Consider the following 17,670-nt stretch of genomic DNA (forward strand, 5'->3'; position numbering starts at 1 on the left):
ACATTTTTCTTCCAAATTAATCAATAGATACTATTTTCCAATTATTTAGTTAGCTTATAGTCCACAACATGTTGTTTATGAATTCTTAAGCATATTCTCCTTTTACACTCATTGCTCAGGCTGTGGTTACCTGTTAACCTTACTTGTACACTGTTAGAACTGATCAACCTTGTAAGTTGTAGTTGTAATTGTATGCTTGATATGAACAAATCATAACATTGTACATTTTGTTACATTTCTCTTTACTAGTACAACATTGAGCGATTATTTAAGTAATTTAAAACATTTATTACCAAATGTTACCTAGACTAGGCCTAGTTTTGGATCACAATGCAAACTACAAAATATCCCATCTTTGGGGACTGGTGTTTGGCTACATCTAACGTTTGACCCAAAGCTAGGTTTGCAGGCCCAAAGCTTTAAACATTAAAGAGTTGCGTAAATTAATGGAATCTCAGTGAGTTATAAGCAGCCTACTTTAGCCTAGGTCTATATCTTCTTACTCTTAGCAATTGGCTAGGAATTGAAACTTAGATGTTGAGTTACTTGATACAGCATCTTACCTCCATGAGCAAAGTATAAACTTACCTAATACCAAGACGACTATATGTTGTATCGCTCAAATCCAGTGTATTTCCGTGTTGCTGTTTTTAGATCAATCGCACTTAATGCTGCGCAAGAAGTGAAGTGATGTAGCGTCGCTAGTGAGGGTGAATTAGACTATGATAGCAGTTATTTCACTTTAGTGATCTTGAATGCCAAGCTATCCTTCGTTCTTGTGTTACCGTAACTAAATGTACGTTTGCAGCTGTGAATAAATTGTTGTGGGTATCATCAACAGTGGATAGAATTGTTTCCACTATTTACAACTTGGCGCTGTTTAAAAATACTATTAAGAGGAAGACGACTGCTGTTAGAAATGACAGCGTTTCGAACAACAGTGTAAACTTTCCTCCGGTAGGGCTTATGTTTTAGTTTAGTTTAGTAAAAGGGAGTAAAAGGGAGTTTAGTAAAAGGGATCAGTAGGGACACTTAAGTCCCCATTAAGGACCCTATAGGAGAGAGAAAAAAACTGTAAGACACAAACACTCAGACCCGATTACAATGCTTAAATTGCTTGTCCAAAGCATTCTTAAACCCATTCACACTACTTGCAAGTACAACTTTCTCAGGCAAACCGCTCCACTCATTCAAAACCCTATTAGAAAAAAGTTATGCCGAATATTAATCCTACTTTGTGACTTTTGGAGTTTAAGACAATGACCTCTGGTACAACTACTATTAGCAAACATGAAAAAGTCAGTGAAGCATAAATTGTCAAAACCATACACAATCTTGAAAACCTGAATCAAGTCACCATGTAACCTCCTAAGCTCCAGTATGGTGTCAATAAAGTTGATATCATAGTTAGAATCAACATGACTTAAATTGAAATTCCTATTTAATTGTTTCAACGGGCTCTGCTGTTGCAGTGGCAATAAGAGACTATCTGAATAGTAGAAGACGTCACACAGAATTTTTAGCAGAAACTTACGTTTTCACTTAATTATAGATCTTATTTAAAGTCTAAATATGCCTCAGAATGAACTATTTGACGTCTAAACGTTTATTTTCTTTCTGAGGTAGACCCCAAGATCTCCTCCCACCTATTGGACTCAGCTCTAAAGAACCCAATGCCGCCACCCGTCATTCTCTATAAAAAAAAAAAATTTAACTCTCCTCTTAACCCTTCCAAAATGGTTCATCCCCCATTTAAGTCAGTCCAGAGAATTTATAATTTGGCCGCCCTCTTCTTGTTCCCACCACCAAGGGCGTAGGAACCGGGGGCTGGGGGCGCCAGCCCCCCCCCCAGTGAAAAATATGGAGGGGCGGAAGTATCATTCCGCCCGCCCCCCCCCCCGCTTCGCAAGTCAGAAAACCCCTTTCTCATTTCCAAATGAGAAAAAAATCTCATTTGGAGCACCAACTTGCATCTAAGGCCAGGTGAAAATGCAAAATTATTTACAAAATGGAGTGGGTGTTGAAGTACTATATTGCACCAAATTGCATCTAAGGCCACCTGGAAATGAAAAACAAGACACCACCTCCCCTTAGACCCCTCCCCCAGGCCGGCTATCAGTCTCCAGCCCCCCCCCCCACTCAAAAGTACCTTCCTACGCCACTGCACACCACCGACCTTGAACTCCTGTGTGTACCTCGACGAAGATAGGCTCAAACTTGAAGCGATTTTCTGAATCAGGGTGTACTCACATGTAGCCTCGGTGGGTACACAAAGTCTTGAACTTAAATTATTTTTAAAAACAATTGCTATATATAACACCATTTTGCAGCTAAACACCCTTGAATATTAATCATATTACAAATTCTCAAAGGGGAGGAGGTAATCCTACTATACCTGCTCCCCTTAGACCACTTCCCTATACCAAAACATCCGCCACTGGAGGGGCCACAAGATGATAAAGATGACAAATTGGGGTCAGCGAGAAAAAAGTTTGAATGCTATAGGACCTTAGAAGACCCTTCGACTCGGTTAATTTTACTATAAACGACCGTGATCCAGTGGGCCCCATTTAACAATCTTAAGAATGATAAGAAGTTTCACTTTATACAGCGATATGCGTTCAAAGACTTGTAATAAATCATGATATAACAGATTTGCATGTTCAATATACTTGTCAACATCAAAATGAATGACGTGTTAAACACCATAGGCGTACGAGGCGGGGGGGGGCAGGGGGCAGACTGCCCCGCCCCCCAAATTTCCAGAGGACAAGAAATTCTGGCAAAAGTCCTGAAAAATTCGGGCAGCCTAAGAGGAAAAAAAATATTTATATATATAAATATGCAGTAGTTTGCCCGAATCTTTTTCAACTTTTGCAATTTGCAAGGCCTCAGAAGTGCCATTTTCGGCAATCTGAGAGGCATTTTTTGCCCAAAAATTTCTTGTACGCTACGCGCCAACTGATGGTGGCGCTCCGCTTAGATAGTGTCACGGGAACTTTCTGGCACAAAAGTTTCTGCCCCCCACACTGAAATGGTCCCGTACGCCTATGTTAAACACCATAAGTCCAAGGAAGTTACTAACGAAAAAGCCTTTGAAATTGAAAAGAATAAAGAAAAGAAAAGGAAAAGGAAACGTCTCTACATGTTACACTATTTTAATTATTTAATTAGCTGTTGAATCAGTTAGTGGTAATCCGATATATTACCGTATTATTGACTTAGAAACCAAATTCAAGGTTAACTCTTTTCAAATTCACTGAACCATAGTTGCCTTTAAATGTTTAGTTTGTTTTTGTGTATGCTAAGATGTAATGTGAAAGAGCTGGTTGTTTTTATAGGAACTCTGTGACCATTTGCCAATTGTTTATGGTACCATAGTGTGGTTCCGTTTGTATATGGTACAGAAGATGATTCACGTCGACGATTTTAACCGCCCTTTTATTCTCTTAATTTGACCTTGATTTTTTCACCTGTATGTATCCCTATGCATGAAGGCTTAGAGACGGCACCGATCTCCTTCGCGTAGCCTGTTACTTCCTTTAAGGAAACTGTGCGACTCTGTTCTGCAAAAGTTGAAACATTTTCAAACACTTTACTCGTCAATATCAAAACTTACAGACTTAAATATATACCAACGAACCGGGAATCGCCATACTCAGACTTCATAAGATTCTATATATGTTTGTCGATATTTTGTATTTTATTGGATTATTGGATAGACTTTACTTTTGAGACTTGAATCCCCGTTTACCACTGTTTTATTTGTTTTCTTGTTGTAATAAGTGATATATAGGGCACCGTCGTGATATCTTGTTTAAGAGTCACAGCAAATTCATATTTCTCGAGGATTCCAGGCCAAGAAGAACTTGAGTGAAGAATAAGGGCCTGTTCACACAATTATTGTCGCGTTAGTTTTCTTTTCAGCGAAGATTTTTTAACAAAATGATAATGTTTAATATACCATGGTATGTGCCAGGTTTCGTGTTTATAGCAATGACTGCGTCAATTGGGATCATCAAAACATATTACATCTACCCAGGTAAGTGTTATACTATACGATGCCCTTAATAAGTAATCGTGAATGCACTATAGCTATATATGGTTTCAAAATAGTCCAAGTGAACCCGAACGGAAAGGAACTATATAGAAGCTAGGATGCAGTTTCATCTGTGGCTGAAATGTGTATTGCGTTAGATCGGTGGGCAAGTATTTCATCTTCTACATTTAGGATTTGAATGAATTTGGTTGAGATCATACAATTTCAGCAAGAGGAGATTTTATTTTTTATTTCTTATGCAGAAGCTGTCACAGAAAGAACACTGTCTGAGTCAACTGGTGCTTACGTAGGAGAACGTACAACAGCAACCGAGTCCAGAATACGTGACAACGAGATTAGCCAAAACACTTCATTTATGAGTAAACTTGATCTTTCTGAAGAGGTATATATGCGTATTTTGCTCAGTTGCTTGTCAATGTTTACTAAAGTTATGACTATCGTTATGCAATTTTCTTTCTCCCGCTAAGGCACTGTAATATACAATGAGCCGTCATGGAGCTGTCAAATGAAGGCTTTACATTATTAAATTATATTTCATACACACTAGCGCTCGGTGATGTCTCAACGGGGCTCTACTATATATTCCCTAGTATAGTAATAACGTTCAGACGGTAGCTCAATCCCGTCCAAACGTCGTGTCGTTGACAAACTAGACGAATCCAAATGCATTCGATACTCAAAGACTTGCAAGTTACTCTTTTAGCACATCATTCGAAAGATGTACTTTCATTACAATTTCTGCCGAATTTTTGGTTTTTCATAAACTCAAAACTGGCCATAACAACTTGTGCAAATAACTCTCCAGTCAGCGACGTAGCCAGGAATTTGAAAGGGGGGGGAGCACTTTTTGACTGATATGGATTTTCAAAATTGTAGGCACGACTATCTGAGCGGAGCGCCACCATCGGTTGGCGCGGAGCGATACAAGAAAATTTTTGGTTTTACAAACCCCCCAGATGGCCGGAAACGGCCCTTCCCGAATGTTAATTCTGGTTCCATGGCCTCTTGCTAACTTGAGACACCTCATTCAATATCACTTTTAAACCAAAAAAAACAAACGAGTTAAAATAGTACGTAATTCAATACTACATAATGTTCGGTATTTAAAATTAGCAAAGTACATGTACAGAGTAGTCTTACTTTTCAACTGCTGATACTTGTAGATACATATATAGATAGGCCAGAAATGTCTTTGATACAACTATAGCCAGTAATTGTCTTTGATACAACTGTAAATGTTTAAGTTAGCCTAATATTAGAGAAGGCGTGAGATATCCGACGATTGCCATCTGATGCAAATTTCTCAACTGTTTTCTCAACTGAAATATTATCTGCGTAAACGGGTTCTTAACTAGATGTTAAAAAAAACTGGCAAGATCGGATTCTAGACTTTTTCGGCGGGTAGAGTGTTGAATGAAACGGCACGCGATAGAAATGACAGCCTAAATTAGAAGACTAGGTCACCTAATTTAGCCATATTCTTGCTACGTTCATTTCAATAGTTATTCCTGTCTGGACTCTTAAACTCGTCCAGCAAGCTTATGGATTTGAAATATGGGTGTTTTTAAAAAAGATAACTTGGCCAAAAAAAAAGTGTGTAGGCCCGGGCCTACAGTGCTACATACAGGCTACGCCCCTGATCACGGATATCATATTATCAGCAGATTTTGTTTCCTGTTTGAATTCTTTTACATGTTCTTTACATAATATATCAGAGAGACAAACATAGTGCTCTTTTACAATTTTTCCAGTAGGATGATTCTTGTTTATTGTCCAATGTCTGGACTTTAATACATTTGACGAACTTAACTGATGGACAATATAAACTTTCATATTTTGTAATATAGCCAGATATGCAGTGGCCTAAAAATAAATATCGTTATCGTTAACAGTGTAATAATTATTTAAAGGAAGTGCGTATCACGTACGATTGCTATAGCTTAGCTTCATAACATGCTGTTCGTGCACAACTTAGGACGAATCATAGAAAGGATGAAAACGAACGTTGTCGACGTTGTTGTGCATACGGTTCGTGACATTCCATAGAGTGCGGTTAGGTAGGCAATATGTATTTTATTACGCAGTAGCCAACTGTAGGCTTGTAATAGGCTATAGGCTAAATTTAGCTAATTGCATCTGCCAAACTAAGTTAGTAGTTGAATCAGTAGGCGTGAATGTTACTACGATTATAATCGAATTAACGGAGCTGACGAGTATTCAAGATCAAAAGAGCACTGACAAAATACCCTGCTAAAAAAACAACAGTTTAAAAAAAAAATCGACACTGAAAGGGGGGAGCGGTCGCTCCCCCTGCTCCCCCCCCCCCCCTGGCTACGTCCCTGTCTCCAGTTATTGGTAGTCAGGGCGGTTGGCCTGCTCTCTCATCTCAATGATATGAAGTTATAAAGTTATATAAGTTATCTTAATTGTGCGTAGCGCCACCCTTTAAGAAAAGGCAACCTATTATGAAAATGTTGGAAAATGCATTATTTATTTAGTTCGTTTTCGGCGGTTGTAACGTGGCTGGTCCATGTCTCGCAAAGCATCGGCATTGGGGACCAAGGGGAAGTCAAGAAAGACAAATAAGATTAGATAATTGGTATTAGGTAGATTTGGATTTCATGAGAACAAATACAGGGGCGGATCCAGGGGGGGGCCGACCCGGCCCCGGCCCCCCCTTTTTGGAAATCAGTTGCGTTTTTTTATGTGGGAGTACTTCAAATTCCTAATAGGCATAACTTGGTGAAAGAAAAGCCTAATATATATCCAGCTGCTCTTCCCTGAAACGCGATCGTTTTTATTCCAAATTTGAAACTAAGGCAATTATCAGGCCTACGCGACATCACGTATTAATTAGATACGGCTCAGTACTATAGTGCTGACTATTACTGTCAGGGAAAATCAATGCACAGTTAGCAAGTATATCATAATTATCTGAATGAAAGGGGGTGTAGGCGGTTTTACACTATCTAACGCAACGTAGTCGCCAAGAACCTGAAGTATTTTTAAGGGAGGGCCCGAGGAACATGAACTTATAGCATGCTCCTCGTGGTGAAACATAATTGCACCTGTTGGGGGAATTGAGTGTACTGCTAATAGTAGGAGAGACTAGTGTAGGTTCTTATGACCAACTAGACCGGTTTCTGCTCTCAAACTTTATAGGAGGAGCTTCATCAGTAGTAGCCTTTGAATATTTTATATTCGGCCTGGGCGTCTCGTTCTCAAAATGCATCTATTTTCTGTGCACGAGTTTTTATGGACTCATAGTGCAGCTATAAGAGCATCTAAAAGACCTTCGTGTGAACCTTGAGAGTCAGCTGATTCTTCGTTAGTATGAAACCTTGAGTTAAGTAGTAAATCTTTGAGATTTTGGGCCCTTTTGTATGCTAGAATCGGTTCTTTTGGAAACAGTTTGGATAATTCCGCGTGCAGGGGCGTAGCGAGCGGGGGGGGGGGTGTCACACCCCCCAATAATTTGGTCGCTGTCGGCAAATTTTGGGTCTGTCGGCAAAAGGAGAAAAGGTGAAGAGAGCGGAAGGGGAAGAAAGAAGGAAAGCTGAATAGAGAAAAGGAGAACGGGAGTTTCTTTATCAGTTATTTCGATTTTCCAGTTCTTCATCTGATAAACTCATTCACCAATCCAATCACCCGACGCCTGCAAGTTAAAAACCTCTCGGCAAATAACTGATAATACCACGGCCATCAGTATAGCTACTGTAGCCAGGCTCAGCTAGACGAGTGCCAGAATCGCCGGCAACTCAGTGAAAGAAATGGAATTAAAGGCTTCCGTATAGGCCGCTGCCCATGAGTCGTGCTATCGTGTGACAACGTGTTGTTATTATCCTCTGTTTAGAATGACGTCATCGCAGATGTCATTCGTTCTCCTTGGAAAACTTAAGGACACGGCTCACGAATTGTACACAATTTTTAACGTTTCTCGCTTGTATATCAATGAATGTTGTTATTTCTCATTACCGGAAAGTTTTCTGAACATTTTCATCACGAAGTTTCACTATTTCAACGATCGGTGAAAGAGAAAACACAGTTCGATAATTGGTCCCAATTAATTCTTCTATTGCCGACTGCCATAAAAATAATATCGAAATGGAAATTCTACGGTGCCAAATTTGACTTAAAATATGCACCAGATTGCATCTAAGGACGTTTCAAAACTAAAATTTTCCAAAGGGGGAGGGGGACACCCCCTCCACTTAGACCCCTCCCCCATTTCAGTCACCACTTCCAGATCCGTCGGCAAATCAAATCATCCACACCCCCAACAAAAAATCCTTCGCTACGCCCCTGTCCGCGTGTTGCGAGATTAAGTGCCAATGTTTCAAAAGTACATATTTCAAATGCGTGGTTTTGATATGGGGTGTATAGGTAAGCTTGAACACCATTGGTGGTTCCTTTCGTTTAGGTTTGGTAGTGAGGTATTGCCCACGGTTTTCAAATTTTATGCCTTTCGTGGCTGAGGCAATTTCCTCTTTCTTATAGTTACGGAGTAACAGTTTCTCTGTGAACGCATTCTTTTTCTGTAAGAAATCAGTCTCATTGTTATAACACATATAATAGACGTGCGTATCGTAAGACTTCCCCCTAATGAAGCCTTTAAAAGTGGCAAGTGGGTGTGCAGAGTTTCTGTCGAGGTATTGGAAGGTTTCCGTGGGTTTGGTGTAGACTTTGGTGTCTAATAACCCATTCAAGGGCGTAGGAACCGGGGGGGTTGGGGGGGCGCCAGCCCCCCCAGTGAAAAATGTGGAGGGGCGGAAGTATCATTCCGCCCCCCCGCTTCGCAAGTCAGAAAACCCCTTTTTCATTTCCAAATGAGAAAAAAAATCTCATTTGGAGCACCAAATTGCATCTAAGGCCAGGTGAAAATACAAAATTAAGTTTACAAAATGGAGTGAGTGTTGAAGTGTGCTATATTGCACCAAATTGCATCTGAGGCCACCTGGAAATGCAAAAAATTCCAAAGGGGAGGGAGAACCCCCTCCCCTTAGACCCCTCCCCCAGGCCGGCCATCAGTCTTCAGCCCCCCCCCCACTCCAAAGTACCTTCCTACGCCACTGAACCCATTGGTTTCAAACCTTGGACCTTTGAAGATTTTCAAATCTAGGTATGTTACCTCGGTGTGTAATATTTCTACCGTAAACTTTAAGAAGCGGTGAATTTCATTCAACCTGTTTACTAGTTGTTCAAGTTCCTGAGGTGAACCGTCGTAAAGCAATAGAATTTCATCTCTATAGCGGAGCCATTTTCAGATTTTATTATCTGTCGGTTAAATCTGGTTTTCCAGTCTATGCATGACGATATCACAGATTTCCGGAGAGGCTTGGCTACCCATGGCGCAACCGATCTTTTGTAGATAGAATTGGTTATTGAACTCGAAACAGTTTCTTGTTAAAAATAAGTTCAATTAGTTTGCGCATGGATATGGAAGATATTTTATTTATTCCATATTCGCTTTTTTCCGCCTTTTCATAGACTTCTTGACATATATCTAATGCCTCCTCTTGGGGAGTATTGGTATACATGGCGACGACATCGAGTGTAGCAAGTACTACTGCTTTTGATAACGGGGTGGCTTCCACAATTTTCAGAATGTGATTTGTGTCTTTCACATAGGTGCTTTGTTTTAATACATTAGGAAGCAAGAAATAGTCCACAAATTCCGATATTTTTTCGGTCGGTGATCCGTTTCCGCTTATTATCGGGCCCTCCCTTAAAAATACTTCAGGTTCTTGGCGACTACGTTGCGTTAGATAGTGTAAAACCGCCTACACCCCCCTTTCATTAATAAGTATATCATAATTATCTCATTGAATATATCTTGTTTTATGTTTTTTCTTGGGGTGAATCTGGTGTCATAATTTTCGCGCAAAAGAAAAAACGAATCGACGCAATAATAGTGTATCCATTGTACATGCACTGTTGAGCGTTGTACAGTATATGTGTCTATCGAGAAAAAATATGTGCACAAAAAAGCGTGTCTGCAACGTTTCTGGATTTTCTAGTTTTTGGCGAAATGTTTCACCATTTTGCATCTAAGCACTCACAATTAACCAAAAATTTTCCCCCTAGACCCCTCCCCCAGGACGCAGATCACTAAAGTGCTACCATCGGGATGTCGGCCCCCCCTTTCTCAAAATCCTGGATCCGCCCCTGCAAATAGCAACTTAATTGTCACATTTACCTTTCCAGAGTGACTGTAACATTACGTGCCTGGAATCTGTTCAACGGTACCGACAACAGATATTGAACAACGCATGCGTGAAGCACCATGGCGACGTAAAACCATCACTATGGAACGCCAATGGAGAAATTGGAGAAGGCCAAATGACGCGATTAAGAAACTTGTTCCCAATAGAGCGTTTGGGCGTCATATACTGCTCTGTACCGAAGGATGGGACTACCGCATGGAAGAGAATTTTACTAGCAGGTTTGGGTCATATTGATGATCTTAACGAGTACCCTGGTAAAATTAATCCCCTTTTTGACAAACTCGTCAAACCTTTGAGTCGCTATAATAAGTCAGAAGCAACGAGGATGCTTTTAAATTATAAGAAATTTATCTTCGTTCGAGATCCTCTACAACGAATATTGTCGCTGTTTTTAGATAAAGCTCTGGCTTCTCATGCTTTCCGTTTAAAGGAAGATACCTTCGAAGTATTTCTGGATGACATTTTACAAAAAGAAATTAAAATAAAATCCAATGGAGTTGATGCACATTGGACTCACGCGGCGTTCCTTTGTTATCCATGTGATATCAAATACGATTTCATTGGTCGCTTGGAAACGTCATCACGTGACACGCAATATGTTTTCGATCATTTTTTCACAAATTTTACGAAACTTCTCAATATGACTCGTCAACGTCATGGAACTAATAGCACCTCGGAAGACAACAGACAGAAATACATCGGAAACACAAATGTAACAATTTTGAATGAAATAGTGAAAAAATATGAACTCGATTTTGATTTGTTTGGTTATGACAAACCATCATTTTAGCCGATCGTAACAAGATTCATGGTATAGTTGAAAGACAAAAACTTATTTATCGAAAAGATTAAATTCTAGTAAAATCATTGTCCATTAGTGACAAATCTGAGCAAGTGCAGGATTTTTATTAACTTCTCGGTTTGTTTTACCGATATATTCTGACTTAGTAGATGATAAGGCGTATCGCATTAAAAGTAAAGAGAACACATCGGCTTCATTTTCTTTCTGACATGTGTTATGAGGAATCTTTATAACCGCGATGATTTGTGGCATGTAGGTAAATTCAGGTAGCCTATATTAAAAGTGAAATTACAATTTATAAAATTATTAATATTTAATATTTTCTGCAAATACCCTAAAAGATGGGAACTGGTCATCTATACGTATTAATCAAATTATTACCCACCCCCCCCCCCCCTTTCGCAATAGAGCCCTGATATAACGAAGCCTTTTAATGGTTTTTTTTATATATAATCTCTGATGATTTTGTACATACATATACGTTGTAGAACTTGTACACATATATGCTAGTTTTACAGACTGTGTTTAGCACATGCTATACTTTCCATGTTTTGTGTGGGTTGGAAAAAGAAAGGTGCAGCCCCCCCCCCCCCCCCCCGATTAGATCCGCGCCTGAAAACTGTATATTATCTCGTTATCTTGCTATAATAAGAAGTAGTTCAACAACTTTTCCGAAATATATTTCAAATGTTGATCATATATTTTATTGTTTTTTGTTGAGTTGCGTTCAGCTTGAAATGTTTGAAATTGTTATACATCAGTTCAGGTAATGATGAAAACGGCTTTTATAATTAAGATACGTTAGAGTCACATTAAATAAAACTAAATAAAATTTACATATTTTAGAGAAAGAATACCATCGAGTATACAAGTGTGGATTTGACTACTTGAGACAGAAAACAACAAAAGCTAGAAAAAACAACAACAATAAAAACTCCAATCCATTTGGTTTATTGCAGCAAAGGGAATATGAAATAACATAAAACTATATCACAGAATTTAGGCAACGATTGAGGGAGAAGTGTGTGCAAGAGGAAGACGAGGAAGAAGAAAGAAAAGTTGGCTTGATAACATCAAAGAGTGGAGAGGAGGTATCAGCGACTAAGGCAGCTTTTGAGAGAAATGTCTACGGCCGTTATAACAGGTCTAGGGCAAACTGAACTGAACTGATCACATAATGAGACACACAGACAGGAGAGGGGGACGGGAAGGCGGGGAGCTCGGTGGGGATTTCAACTCCCTGGGTCGATGCTCTGGAGAAAACGTCTAAAGCAAACAACCTGTTCATTCATGTTCACTTTCGATGATGTTGAGCAAGCATTCCATTTTCGGGCAAAATCACGGCCTATTATAGTACTAAACCCCAAACACCCCCTTATCCTCGTTTAAAGAAATAGATAATACTATCCTACAGATTAGTTTTATACTATAGCAGTACCATTTATAGCTCCATGGCGGTATTAAATGGCGTCAGACTATGCTGAAATCTAAAATTCTTTTGCTCATTGTCTAGTTGAAAATGGATATTTCGAAATATGGTTCGCTATTTTGAGGGTGTTACCAGCTTGGATGAGTCCAAACCCTATAAAACGGTGTTATTGGTAAGTAGTTTATTTCACAAAATATGGTTGGTGTTTTTGTCACAGCTTTGTCTGCAATGTTCACGATGGGCTTATAACTGTTTGGAGAAAATATATAAGTCTGGTTACATCCAACTGCTTTGACTTTATTCTTTACTTCTCCGTCTTCTTCTTCTTATTCGACTTCTCCTTTTTAGTGTTTCTTTGCTTAAGTTATTTTAATCTCTCAGTTCACGTATCTCTGTACAGATGAACGTTCCTATATGGTTATAATCCGCCATGGTAGACTTATTCCCCCATCAAACGGAATACAGAAAACTTCGAAACATTTTCAAGGTGAAAATAATTATATGGATTAAGAATAACGCCCTCTCTTTGAAACTGCATCCCGCTGTAGGAAAACGTACATAATTTATTTATTTCCTCCCCCTTCGAAAATAGTGGGTTAAACCCGACCAAACTTTTGTTATTAGCGTACAAGCACGTGTGTCTGTGAGTATTTGAACATTCCCCAGGTCTTTGATCTGGCTTCCGAATCTGATATATATACACGGACTTTGCAGAGCGTGTGGATAATAAATTGCCTACCAGGAAAGTTGTTCAAAATTTCATCCGGCAAAAAGGAACGCAGTTATATTAGTATTACCGACGAAACATTAGGAAGTCGTAGTTATTCACCCAGCATGAAAAGCCTGTATTCTAACGTTACTGTTCTTAAAAACCATTGTTAATTTACACAGTTATAATAGCCTAATTGTCGCTAGGGGTCTGTGTATTGTGCAGCATTTAATCTGGATTTAGGCTAGTATCCGTTAACTTAGGTATAACTCTAAGCTGGGCTAGTTGGCCAATTGTACTAAAATGTCGACACGCGGCAGTGTAGTTTTGCTTTGAATAAATCTTATTTATATATAGGTCGAACAGAAAAGAATTTTAGTGTGAAAGCATAATGACGCGAAAACGTTGTATATACTTCATGTTAGGAACAATTGTTGGTATTCATTTAACACTATTCTTAGCAGTGAACTTTATATCCAAGGAGGAAGATGAACTCAACTCTGGGAAATTCGTAAGGAAACTAAAATACATCGATTTCACAGAATCCGGGGGAAAAGACTCGATAGAACAGGACAGACTACAATTAAATTTGCCAACTGATTTACAATCCAGAGCTGAAGTACAGAAACATGCAGATTTGCAAGGTAAAACATTGAACTTTTAATTTGTAGGCCCTAAATAAGCCTAATATTAACATATATATAGGCTAGTTCATTCTAGGCCTAGGCTGCTAGGCCCCAATATAAGTTCAGTATACAAGTACAAGAATATAATGGTGCATGTTTATTGTAAGTGTCCATTATGGGCTCTACCAATGATAGTACTTATGAACTAACCGGTCCTCAACCTTTACAGGTAGGCGTCACAGGGATCAGGTGTGCCCTGTGTAAGTAGACTAGGCATAATGGCTCCTATACCCAGTTGCCAGTTGGCGGCCTAGCTCATCCAAGCATTTATTTCCTGCAAAGGTCTCCAGGATTTGAAATAGGAGGTTGTGTGGCCTTGGTGTCATTGAAGTTGACTCCCAAGTCAGGCTGGGGGTGGGGGAGGGGGGGGGAGAATTAAAGTTAAGATATGAAGTAGTTCATATTTATTACATCTCTAATAGTTACATGCAATTTATGCAAGGTAGTGCTAATACCTCCTGTTATTGTGGGGGCTTCAAAGGGTTAGGTTGTTTGTATAATCCATACTCTAGATTGGCCCCTGTCCTGTGTTTCTGGGAAGTTTGATATATATCCTAGTAATATGCACACTTATCCACCCACCCTTATCTCCTCATGGGCCTGAAAATTGTTAAGTCAGGTCTTCATACACAAGCAGACTTGTAAGAAATAATGTCCAATGGTCTTCCTGCTATACAGTATATGTTTTACTTTGCCTTTCCATCTTCCCACCACACCCCACCCCACCCTCACCCTCTACTAGTCACAGAATTGAAGAATTTGCCACAAAAAAAATTGTCCTGCAATTTTTTCTTTTACTGTAAGTCCCCTGTCCCCTTCTTCATTCGAAGTGGGTAAATTATTTTCCCCCTCCCCTCTTCTCTCCCATTTGTTTACTGGAAAAGTTAGTAATCTTTTGTATTAATTTTTTGTGTCTGGATGTTTCAGAAGAAGATCCTGTAAATATTTTGGAGTAAATCAGTTTCAGATAACATACATGTTGAAAAGTAGTACCCCACAAAACAGTAATTAGAGATAACCACGAGAATGAATATAACTTGACAGACTTTGTAAACACAGGAGATGTTTGATACAAACACCTACAGTAGGGTCATGTCATATTCTGAACATGTCATAAATTCTGGCTGCATAACCCATGCAGTAAGTTGTTGAAAGCAATTTATTTTGCTTGCCCCTTGTAGTCTACCAAAAGTAGACAGATAGACCGCAACTTGCTATTATGATAAATGTTAATTGACACGATATGTCATTGTCCATCTCTTTAGGATATTTCTCTCAGCATCTAGCCTTTTCACAACCCAGGCGCGTAGCCAGGAATTCGCCAAGGGAGGGGCGAAACTGTAGATTCTGCATTGCAAACTATCTAAGCGTAGCGCCACCATGGTTGGCGCGAAGCGTACAAGAAAATTTTGGCTGTAAATGCCTCCAAGATACCCAGAATGTTGCTTGGATATCAATAGGTTCTCTCAGCCCTAGAGCCTAATGATTATGGGTGGATTCTACTGTAATTACCAGAATTCATTTTATGGATCCATGCGTTGTACTGTCGGTTAATTTACTTGTTTTTTGGTTCCGATGCTTTGCATCCTTCAGAATCTATGCAGTCAAATTGGCATATGTATGTATATGTGTGTACGTGCGTGCGTGTTTGTATATGTGTGTATGTGTGTAAACACGGTATCTCAAGAAAGAAATTTATGTGATTGATGTCATACTTCGCATATATATCTTGGTCATGGTCAGTAGATGATCCCTATTGTTTTTGTTGTGGCTATCATGCATATTAATGAATGGGCAGGCTTAAGGTAAAATTCTTAAAATGTCAACATATCTTCAACCATATGTCCGATTTAGTTCATACATGCTATGGTGATGTAACTACACAAGTACTTGTTCTTTACAGCAACAATTTTGACCTCATTAATATTCATGAGTGGATGGGACTTAATGGGAAATCTTCGATAACAGCTTGTAGACACGACATCTTAAAAAACACAAGTTGAATTTATGTCATACTTGATGACCTACAATGATTAGATATGCCCTATTGTTTCTGGTTCCCATGTCATGAATATTAATGAGTGGGCAGGGCTTACCATAAAATTCTTAAAATGTCAAGTTTGTCCGATTTAGTTTTTATATTCAGTTTGGTGACAATGTAACTACATTGTACATGTCCTTTCGACAACAATTTTTACCTCATCAATATTCATGGTGGTTGTAAATATATCTCAACAACCATTAGCTTTATACATGTATGAACTTGGAGAATACAATACAGATATAGTACATGCTTATGAGATTATAAAAATTGACCTCATTAATATTCATTCCTACATTTGTTTTTATACTATGTCACTAAATAGACTTTATGATAACCAATTCCTGGTGCCTTCCCTTATCTGTTAGTGCATTAAGTCAAAAGATCTCCCTCGTTAGTGTGCAATAGTTCATGAAGATTAATATGTATGGCTAACCACATTACGAACATGTTTGGGCATCAGAACCACTAAACGTTTCCATTTTCTGGTTTCATCAATCTCTGCAATATATTTTTCTTTCTATGTTAAAATTGGATTTTGAAGCATTTTAATGTCAAGTCAATTTTCATTTGAATTGAGTTCAGCAAAATTTTCCAATTTGTATTTTAAACTTGTATATTCATGAAAAAGTGTCTAGCATATAAGGAATGTTGAAAAAGACATGAAATACTAACTTACGTGCTCATCAACTTTCACAAAATCTAGACCTGTTTGTATCTTAGTGGTTCAATCCTCATATTATTTGAGGGGGTTCCATCATTACCTCTGCCACTGACAGTTAATAATCTATTCTACTCAGATGTTATCATTCAGTTAAAAAGATTTTGAGATCAGTAGACAGCTCTGATTTTTAAAAACTTTTTTTGGCACAACATAGTCATACTAATTGGTTTTCTGAAGTGTCTGGTCTTTCTCGGTTCAGTTATAGTACAAATAAGCCAGATTCATTCAAATCATCATTTTCTGTTTAGAAATGCCTCAATGAACACTCTCTCCTGGTGGTTGCTAATTTTCCCTCTCAGTCTCATTTCAATTTCATCTCCTTTCGTTGAATCAATTGTCATTCGGTAGCATCTGGGATGAAGAGAGAGATTTTCTCCATTATGTTCTAAACCACAAAAATCTCTGCTTTTCTATATACTGGAGACAGACCAGTAAAGTACCATCAGAGTACTGAAGGTGTGTGCCTTTTGATTGCTTGTTGTGGGTGAAGGTTTGTTATACAGGGGTGTAATCCTCTCTTAATAGAAGTCTAACTGACCTTCCAGATAGTGAAAAGGAATAGCTGTGACAAAAATCAACAGAAAACAGTTAAATCCATCAAGTATCTTTCTACCAAAAGGTGGCAAAATGTTTGGGGTTCTGTTACTCTGCATTCCTTGCAAAACTACTAGGAATTGTTTTTCTTCTTCTTCCTCCTCATCTTCTATCTGCTTGATCAGGCTTGATAAATTTCAAGATGAGTTGTGGAAAACCTGGAACCTTTATTGAGGGATGTATTGTCATACCTACAGGTTTTGTTTTCTTTTCTCCCCCCCACCCCCTCCCACCCCCTCCCACCCCCTCCCACCCCTATATAACAGGATAAATATAAATAATTTGTAAAAATATTTATAATAGAAGGGTAATAACAGTTAAGTATGACAGCATTAATACATTGTGACATAATAATTTGATACAAGTTAGTCAAGCTAACAAACGAAGGTTTAAAGGGTGTG

The 17,670-nt window shown here is 38.8% G+C and overlaps 3 protein-coding genes across 3 annotated transcripts in view; 2 read left to right on the forward strand and 1 right to left on the reverse strand.

The window, feature by feature from the left end:
- Positions 1-764, reverse strand: part of LOC139975779 (excitatory amino acid transporter 2-like) — a 72,143-nt gene extending 71,379 nt beyond the window's left edge. Inside the window, exon 1 of the mRNA XM_071984069.1 lies at positions 589-764. The gene's annotated coding sequence lies outside the window, so the exon portion shown is untranslated. The remainder of the gene's footprint in view (positions 1-588) is intronic.
- A 2,743-nt stretch (positions 765-3,507) lies between these two features.
- On the forward strand, positions 3,508-12,769 carry LOC139975925 (carbohydrate sulfotransferase 10-like). Its single transcript, XM_071984252.1, has 3 exons — positions 3,508-4,042; positions 4,303-4,442; positions 10,265-12,769. The coding sequence occupies exons 1-3, from the start codon at positions 3,946-3,948 to the stop codon at positions 11,072-11,074; spliced, it is 1,047 nt and encodes a 348-aa protein (XP_071840353.1). The 5' UTR covers positions 3,508-3,945; the 3' UTR covers positions 11,075-12,769.
- A 371-nt stretch (positions 12,770-13,140) lies between these two features.
- LOC139975996 (uncharacterized) overlaps positions 13,141-17,670 on the forward strand; it is a 59,054-nt gene continuing 54,524 nt past the window's right edge. Inside the window, exon 1 of the mRNA XM_071984383.1 lies at positions 13,141-13,868. Coding sequence (XP_071840484.1) covers positions 13,616-13,868 — 253 coding nt within the window. The 5' untranslated portion in view covers positions 13,141-13,615. The remainder of the gene's footprint in view (positions 13,869-17,670) is intronic.

This window comes from Apostichopus japonicus, chromosome 1 (assembly GCF_037975245.1).
Source record: "Apostichopus japonicus isolate 1M-3 chromosome 1, ASM3797524v1, whole genome shotgun sequence".
NCBI lineage: Eukaryota > Metazoa > Echinodermata > Holothuroidea > Aspidochirotida > Stichopodidae > Apostichopus > Apostichopus japonicus.